Consider the following 9479-nt stretch of genomic DNA (forward strand, 5'->3'; position numbering starts at 1 on the left):
CACCCCATTTTCCAATACCAGTCTAACCACACCAAATCCCCTCTTCCGCAGTGGTCAGAGACCACACCAGTGAAGTTTTCCAGGAAGAGGACAGGAGGGTGAGGGAGCTTGAGAACCGCTTCTTCTCTCACATCCAGCAGCTCAACTGAGACACCAGCAGAACCATAGCGCTCCATAGTGCCACTGTATCCCCTTTGCCTGATTCAATTCAAACAATGTATTATATAATCATGTCACCCATTTTTGTCTAAATGTGTTTGTTTGCAACATTTTTATAATGTAGATTTTGCTTTTCTTCAGTTCCTGTGAACTGTGGGCATGAATCAAACCAAAAACTGGAAATAAATACACATGGTTGTTTAGCCTTCTTTATTAACTGAAACAGGACATTGTCAAATGTTTTAAGGCACATTTTCACATCTGCACAGATGTCATTCAAAGTCAGAGTTGTCAATAACTTAATGGTACAAAGTGTTTAGCGCTTGGATTGTACATGGAATACATGGTGTCATTGTGTTCTGTGATGCATTAACATCTTTCCAACACATTCACAAACATCACATACAGTCAATCAGGATTAACTCCTGAGTTGCATTCAACTATTAGAACAGACAGGACCAATTGCTGGCATGTTTGAATACTTCTATCGCACATAGTTTGATACATTCCAAAGACATAGCTTGAAGAAGTGAAACTGGTAAATGCTTGTGATAAGGCCCTTGTCATGTGACCTTAATCTTAAAACACATTGCTCAACAATGCAGTCGATTCATTTGTTGTCACACTTTAAAATGCATCAACCTTTCGCCTGATTAAACACATCCCTGGTTAAACTTGGCAAGCTGTGCATTGTAGTCCTTTGGTAAACATGAAATTGAAACTCTTAAGACAGCACCAGAGCCAATATGAATCCAACTGCCATTAGAAAATGAGGGGGATGTAGGCTACTGTAATGGATGGTAAAGTTCTGCCCTTGAGCCAACATGGCTGCCTTTGACACAAACATCTTCATCCATCAAAAGGCACCTATAAAGCCACTAGTAGGCCTACTTCTTCATTCAATTTGATTGTTTTGCAGCTCAATTTTCTCTCACGCAAAACTGCACTTAGGGAGAAGCATAATTTAAGACAAATGGCTGGTGAGCTGACCCCTCTGGACCAAGCATACACAGAGGGGGAGAAAGAGGTAGGGATGAGAGACCAGAAGATGGCCATGGGAGGAGGGGTGTAGGGAGTTGGGGGCTCATACTTGGGGTGCAGTGAGTCTTAGTTTATGAGGATCCAGTCCTTGGTTGAGTGTATACCCCTGGGGCATATTCTACTCGATGGCTCCGGGCCTGGTGGCCACATAGACAAATACCACAATGAGCAGCACCACCACGGCCAGTGTGGGCAGCACCACGGTGCCCACCTGCTGCCGGGCCTCCTGCATGGCCTGCTTGCGCTCTTTCTTGTCCTTAGACGTTTCTTTCTTTGGCTTGCCCTTCAGCTGCCTCATGGTGGCTCCCTCCCTGGGCCCCGGCACACAGCAGCACACTAAGTTCAGCCCAGACCCTCTGATTGGTCTCCCACAGGTTCACTTCTGCAATCCCCTCGGGTGGTCCACTCACTCGCCAAGACCACAGCACGAGTCAACACCTGTGACCAGAAAAAGAACAAGTGTTATTTTACAAATATTTTAGTTAAATCAGAAAAGAGTCGATTTATATCACAATTAGAAACAATCCTTTTGAAAGGTTTAAATTATCAGTGTAGTCAGTTAATGAATAAACGTCACTGTGTCATACATCCTCCCCAGAGTTTTATTGAAATTTGAATAGGAATCTTAGGGACTAATAAATTACTCTGAACCTCTCCTATCTTTCATCTCCAGCAGTGTTTCTATCTGAGATTTACTGAGGCAATGACACGTGTCGCTATGGCAACAGAACACAGGGCAGCGCAGCAGTGTTTTCTGTTAATAATGTACAAAGTAGAAAATGAAGTTCCTGAAGAAACTTTGTGGGCTTGTATTGCATTGCAAGTCTTATTTTAGTAGTTGATATACAATATGGTTTAGACTTTAGATAGATGGATAGATGAATAGATAGATAGAGAGAGAGTGTGTGTAAATGTGCTTTTTATTTAATGTTTTATCTAACCGTTATTTATACAGGGGAAAACACAGTGAGACCCACGCCTCTTTTGCAGGTATACCGTGTCCACAATATCTATACAATTACAAAACAACACATAAAACAATACAACACAGTAGAATACAGAAATCAATACATCATATAAAACCACAATAATATGTTATATCAAAAGAAACAATCACATCCTACACCAAAGAGGTCCTCAATCAACACCCTAAATTGCCCGAGCGGCACCAGAACACAAAAAGGGAGTAATGAAGAGATCTACGGGACTTTAACGAAGTCCAGCCAACCCTTTGATAAAGTACGCAATATTGAGTATTTAAACTATCACCTGGTATAAAGCAAAGGGCTCTATGGTAGATGGCATCCAAACGTTTAAGAGTAGTGGCTGCTGAATTTTGGTAGATTATATCACCATAATCAAGGACTGGCATGAAGGTTGATTACACAATACGCTTTCTGCTGTTCAGGGAAAGGCAAGATCTATTCCTATAAAAGAAGCTCACCTTAAATCTTAGCTTTTTAACAAGCTCCTCCGTATGTTTTCTAAACACCAAGTCTTTGTCAAACCAAATGCCCAGGTATTTATAAGCGGCGACACGCTCAATGGGGGCAACACCCAAAGAACATATGCATAAATTAGATCCATTTTTCTGTGATTTGGAAAATAACATATACTTGTTTTTTCCAGCATTAAGTACCAATTTCAGTTAAACAAATGCTTTCTGTAGGATAATAAATGCAGATTGTAGCTCAGAAAGAGCCTGGTCAATCATGGGGGTAATAGCATATACAGAGGGACAGTGAATCATCTGAATCTGAAAGCAGCTTCTTTTGGCACTACACTCCAAAAGTTTGCATTTTAAATCAATTTCAGCTTTTATTTGATGGTATTTGTGTACATATTGATTTCACCATTCAGAAATATCTTATGTATAGTCCCCCTATTTTAGGATACCTAAAAGTAATGGGACAACTGGCTTGACACGTGTTTCTGGTAAGTCAGGTGTGTTCCGTCACATAATTTGTGCAGGCATAAGAGAGCTGTCAATGCAATATTGATTCTAGGTTTGTACTTGCTTCACTGTCCCATTAATTACGCAGGGCACTGTGCAACAGTGTCATCGGCATATAAATGCTGGTTACAATTATTTAGAGATAATCCAATATTGTTAACGTAAATAGTAAAAAAAATCTGACCAAGAATCGATCCTTGTGGGACACCCTTTGATATGTACAGAAAACCAGATTTAACATAATCAATTAATACACACTGCGTTCTGTCCATTAAATCATTTTCAATCCAACTACATGAAGCCTGTGTAGATAATGGTCGACCGTATCGAATGCCTTGGAGAGATCTATAAATAAGGTAGCACAATGTTTTTTTTTTCTGATCTAGGCAATTTAACATAATCTAAGACAAGCATAGCAGCTGGGACTGTGCTATGTCCAGGTCTAAAACCAGATTGGTGGACATTTAGAATAGAATGAGAAGATAAAGAGGTTCTTAGCTGGGAGTTGACTAGGGACTCTAATACTTTGGAAAGGCAAGATAGATTGGATATTGGGCAGTTGGACCTAGTTATCTAGGTCGGAGGGGTCACCACCTTTATGGAGAGGGAACACATGGGCTGCCTTCCCAACCTTGGGGATAGCACCCGAGATAACAGTCAGATTAAAAATATGTGTCAATGGCCCCACAATAGTCAGGGATAAATGAATTTCAACTTTTACATTTAAGTCATTTAGCAGACACTTTTATCTTTTACACTTTTTTTTTACAATAAGTACATTTGTCTAAGTAAGTGAAGGGACAGTCAAGATGTAGCCTGAAGAGATGGGTCAGTCTATGGTGGAAGATAGATAGTGACACTAGTGACCGACAGCAGTGGGAAGCTCCTTCCACCACCGGGGCACCAAGACAGTGAAAAGCCGAGACTGAACAGCGCGACCGCTGCATCCTCGTAGAGGCGGCGGTGCCAGGTGGCCAGCCGAGGTGGAAGAACGGAGTGATCGGGCAGGGATTTGGGGGCTGACCATTGCTTGCAAGTAAGGAGGGGCTGTTCCCTTTACCGCCAGGTAGGCGAAGCAGAAATGTCTGCAAGACACGCAGAGACACGTGTCGCCACCTGTGTGTCAGAGGGGGGGGAAGAGAGAAAGACTTGAGTGTCATCAGCGTAGCAGTGGTAGGAGAAAACCTTGTGAGGAAATTACAGAGCCAAGAGATTTGGTATAAAGGGAGAACGATAAGGGCCCTAGGACGGAGCTCTGGGGGACCCCAGTGGAGAGAGAGCGTGAAGAGGACAGCGACCCTCTCCATGTCACCTGGTAAGAGTGATCGGCCAGGTAGGATGCAAACCAGGAGAGTGCAGAGCCAGAGATGCCCAGCTCTGAGAGGGTGGAGAGAAGGATCTGGTGGTTTACTGTGTCGAATGCAGCGGACAGGTCCAGAAGAATGAGAACAGAGGCTGTTGCTCTTAGACAGTCAGGATAGAAGTACAGATTTTGTAATTGCTGATGACCTAGCAGAGTTGCAGCACCTCCCACCTAACGACCAGTTAACGACCAGCCTGTTTAAGTAGTTAGAAAAGTTGCAGCCCCTCCCACTAGTACTTGACAGCGATTGGCTTCACAGTCTATTCTCAACAGAAACTAGCAGCCTAGGCTTCTGGCAGGATAGCTACAGCAACACACAGAGCCTGAAGAAGATTAATTTAACTTACTAATCTTTAACTTAGAGTTCACCACTAAAGTCAGAATGTAGTTTGGCGCCAAGACAGAGAAGAGCATTGACCTAGCAGAGCGTCCTGGGGCCGGGTTTTGGGGACTGACCATCGTTTGCACGTAGGGAGGGGCTGTTCGGTGCATGTGGTGGAATATGCATGAATAGGATTTCATGAAAATTCGAGTAAAGCTCAAACAGTGTAAATAGTATCACACATCTGAATGGAAGTTCTTTAAATCATTTAGTGCAGAGCGTGAATAAAGTTGCCCAAATTGTCAACATTCTAGAGGGCCAAGGGTGACTTTATTCACCAAAAATGCATACATTATGATGCTTCATTTTGTAGCCAATGAAAATGTTGTTGCTAGGTAAATATCACATAAAACAAGTGTTCTGGAATTCTTTGGCAGTTAGTGAGTTAAGTGGAGGCAGTCTACACAGACAGATAGATTGGAGTGTTAGTTGGTTGGTTAAGTGGTTAGGAGTGGTTTCAATGGGGTAACTGGTTGCCAAGATAGTGCATTGTTGTGTGATAATTCTAAGAATGTGTTCTATACTGTAGGTCTCCTGTTGTTTTTATTCAAGTTCTGAAAGTTCCATGACAGTTACAGTAACAATGGGGCTCTCAGAATGTCGGTCTAACACAACATTCCTTTTTATGTTTTTTAGTTACAAAAAGCTGGATGTTTTAAAAAGTATAAAGTTTCAAAAAGTTGAATACAAGCAACTGAAGTTAGACATCTCTGCACATAAGGTTGGATTGGTGTAAATAGCTTAAAGTAGTAGGAGTAGCAGGCATAATGATAATAATAATAATAATAGAAAGTAAAATAAGTAATTGGAATATCAAGAGTTGGACTCGCTGATGCAAGCCCATTAATAACTAGAAAAAGAAGTTCATGAAAAACTCTAATGACTATAGAATATAGTAAAGTATACTTAAAAAAAATATATAAAGTATACTTAACTATTATATTTTTAGTATACTTGTCTTTAAATATACTAAAGTATATTAATTTATATTAAAATGACCCATCTTAAACTGTACTAAAAATGTTACTAAATTGTACTAAAATTTTAAATTATGTAGGTTTTAAGCATATTAAATATACTTGAAATACATTAAATTGACCCCTCTTAATTCATATTTAAGTATACTTATAATAAGAGTATCTGAAATGTACTTTCAACACACTTAGAATGTAATTTTAGTCATGTTCAATGCGACTGTCAAGTAGTAAGAAAGTATATTATAATTTAATTATAATATTATAATAAATAATTAATAATGTGTCACTAGCATATTTCTGTGTATACTAAAAGTACACTTTATCTTTTATTAGATAGAAAATGCATTGGTATTTACAGTGTGTACTTTTAATATTACTTTTAATATTCAACCTTTATTAGCGCATGAAGTTCCATTGAGGTTGAGGGGGACATGACATGAAACCATGCAACTCTGTAACTCTTCCAGCAGGTCAACGGCCAAGCAAGGAGGCTTCTGACTTGTACATAGTGCATACCTTATCTTGGTCCTAATTATGGTCCTAATTATTTACAGTTATGGTTAGCAACTTAATACACATAATTGAGGGATAACAGAAATGTAAGTATCCAAAACTGAGGGGTAGCACTGTTAATACATAATCCAATCTCAAAATGAGCATTGAATCCAATAAATAACCAAGATTAACAACAACACTTGCTGAGCAAGCCCATTAATAAGTATGACAAATATCAAGAGTTGGACGTGCTTGAAGCAAGCCCACCTAATAATAATAAGTATGTCGAAGAACGATAGTTGGACTTGCTAAAGCAAGCCCACTAATAAGTAATTGGAATATCAAAAGTTGGACTTCCTGATGCAAGCCCACTAATTAACCGAGGTGCAGAGAAGTATACGTGTATTATAACATAATTGACGTCTTATTTTTCCCAACGACAGTAATTGCTATAGGACTCATGCTGAAGCCACTCAATGCTCAGTAATTAGCCTAGCATCAATTTGCTGCTTCAAGAGGGAAAAGTTAAAAGAAAACAGATTCTACAGAAGATTGTAGAGTAGTACAGGAGAACACACTTCATAATCACCCCAGATCTTTCCTAAAGAATTCAAAACAGCTCTGCCCTTCCTTAACGGAGCAGAGGCTATATTTAGCTTGACCCCTGAAAAAAACCCCTCCCCTTGAAAAAGGAAGTGAGGTTGTAATGGGCGTCCTAAGGCAAATCACCAACCGGTCCGTCTTTATAGTGACCCTCTAGCAAGCACAAGTGCCCTGCCTCTAACCTCAAACTTTTGGCGCTTTTCCACTGTCACTTTTGACACCGGTGCATGGCTCAAAGCCTCAGATTTTTGTGTTTACCTCTCAGGGAACAGCCCAAAAAAGCACAGGGCCTTACCTGGGACCATGGGGAGAAACAATTAGTTACTTTGGTTTGGAGTCACGTTTAAAAGCATTTAAATGCACTATTATTGCACATATGAAGGTAAGCACCTGTTTCATGTCATGGAATATGTGACTGGCTCATCTGGCTGGCTAACTGAACACTCTATGCTACTTTTTGGGTACAACTAAATAAATGCCCCACATTCAACCACACAACTCTTGCTAGTTTCAAAGTCATGTTACTTAGAATTTGGCCGGAGAAAATGTGAAAATGATTTAGTTTTATTGTTTCAGTTACGTGTAGTCTTGCTCTGACAAGACACTCATCATGGTACATACATACAGTAACTATCGATGTTGTCAAAAATGCACTGCCATTGATTTCCCCGTGAGTTTCACCCTCAAACCAGCATGACTACACGTAGGCCTGTAGCTCATTTCATGAGATCGAGTGTCGTGGTTTTGGCTTGCTGGAGTTTGCGACTTAATTCAACCATGAGTGCTCTACCTGTTTCAGCATCACTTGTCCCAGTTTTGAAAGTATCTCCGTACACTCAATCATCTGAGATTTTTTTAGGCCCCACAAATTATCTAAAAGGCTGTTTAATATCCATACAAATGTACTTTATACCCGGTATTACCCGAAGCCACGGTAGACTATCCAAACATGGCATTCCACCGTGGCTTCGGGTAATGACGCGTATAAAGTTAAGCCAACAATACCACTACACCCCATCTCCTGAAATGATATGGACTGTTGCATCGGATCTACATGTAGTCATGCTGGTTTGAGGGTGAAACTCGCCGGGAAACCAATGGCAATAGGGAAAATATTTACACAAATACCCTCAAATGAAAGCTGAGAATGTCTAAAAAAATAAAATAATAATGCTTCACTGTACCATTACTTATGTAGGGCACTGTATATGCATTTAAGTTTGCATATACAGTGATTTCGAAACAGGTAAGGGTTGAACACTCATGCTTGAATTAAGTCGCAAGCTAGCATGCCAATACCACGACCATAGAAATAGAATGATTATATTTCTATGACCACGACATGAATGTCGCGTCGGAACGAAACCTCACCCTGCGTCACACACAACACTGAGACGCACGCCCACACACCTATGCGTAACAGGTAGAAAAACGAAAGCTCTTAGGACACATGTCGAACATAACGCGAGGCTTGTAATAACCCTATCAATATATCAATTCTGATACGGGTTAATAAATGGGTTATAACTGATGCCGCGTGCTACCACACTGCCAGTCTCACCACCACCTCTCTTACAGTCGGTCAGGCTCTGCTTACTCATCAGTTCTGTCCACCACGAGACAGTATAAACTGGGAAGAAGAACAGACCGACAAAACAATCGCTAACCGGTGATCGCCTAGCCTACCTACTATTTCTTGACACATTCGCGTAGCAACAATACACATATTGTCGTTCAAACATTAAACAAAGTGCCAAAGCAGCCCACGACACGTCAGTCAAAACAGCACAGGAAGCATGTCGGAGCGAGCTGCTAGTCTGATAAACGAAAATGTAAACAGATCATGCTAGCAATGTGAGGCTGGGTAGCAAGTATCGGTATACATTTGGATATATCTGGCATTGCTAACACATTTGAATTTGCTAGCAAGCCTGTCCAACGCCAAGAAGGGAGGCATTTTGGGGATTTTCTTGTTTTGATAATCCCTAACCAAGTGGCCACAAATCCAAGTGTTCCATCATGTCAATGGTCAATGCGCTTTACAACCCCAAAACGAACATATAACTAGTGTTAGCTACTTCTCAATTATTTGACTCACCCATTAATTCGACAATATCCACGTTTAAATGTTTTGTTTTCGTCTGGGTAATTGTCTGTGTTTCTTTCAAAGCTTTTACTCGTGTGGTTCCGATTTAGTCTGCTGTTGCGCCGCAGACCGCCCTCTGTGCAGCTCTGAACTCGGAGATTACGTGGCAAGAGTGCAGTTAGTTTACGCACGGACTTCGGAAAGAGGCCTAATAGACTCAATAGTGCGCCCCATAGGGCAGGAGCGACATCACAGTCACAATACTAGCCATACTGCAAATGCACGTTTTCCGCAGATGGGGTGAACGGTCCACTGTGGGCCCACTTCACTACTCAGCAACAGGTACAGAGTATGTATGACCATGCCATGTACAATGGGGTAGCTCAATGCTGGCTCCTAAGGTGAGCAAGGCTGCCTGT

At 41.0% G+C, this 9479-nt stretch overlaps 1 protein-coding gene across 1 annotated transcript; it reads right to left on the reverse strand.

Annotated features, from left to right (window-relative positions):
* Nucleotides 1-354: 354 nt before the first annotated feature.
* On the reverse strand, nt 355-9255 carry smco4 (single-pass membrane protein with coiled-coil domains 4). Its single transcript, XM_083695524.1, has 2 exons — nt 9073-9255; nt 355-1638 (listed from the first exon to the last, which is right to left on the reverse strand). The coding sequence occupies exon 2, from the start codon at nt 1496-1498 to the stop codon at nt 1319-1321; it is 180 nt and encodes a 59-aa protein (XP_083551650.1). The 5' UTR covers nt 1499-1638; nt 9073-9255; the 3' UTR covers nt 355-1318.
* Nucleotides 9256-9479: the final 224 nt, after the last annotated feature.

The sequence above is a fragment of the Argentina silus genome, assembly GCF_951799395.1.
Source record: "Argentina silus genome assembly, chromosome: X".
Lineage (NCBI taxonomy): Eukaryota > Metazoa > Chordata > Actinopteri > Argentiniformes > Argentinidae > Argentina > Argentina silus.

Coding starts and splice junctions, on each gene's coding strand:
- smco4 (XM_083695524.1), bottom strand. CDS start 1,498: ATGAGGCAGCTGAAGGGCAAGCCAAAGAAAGAAACGTCTAAGGACAAG.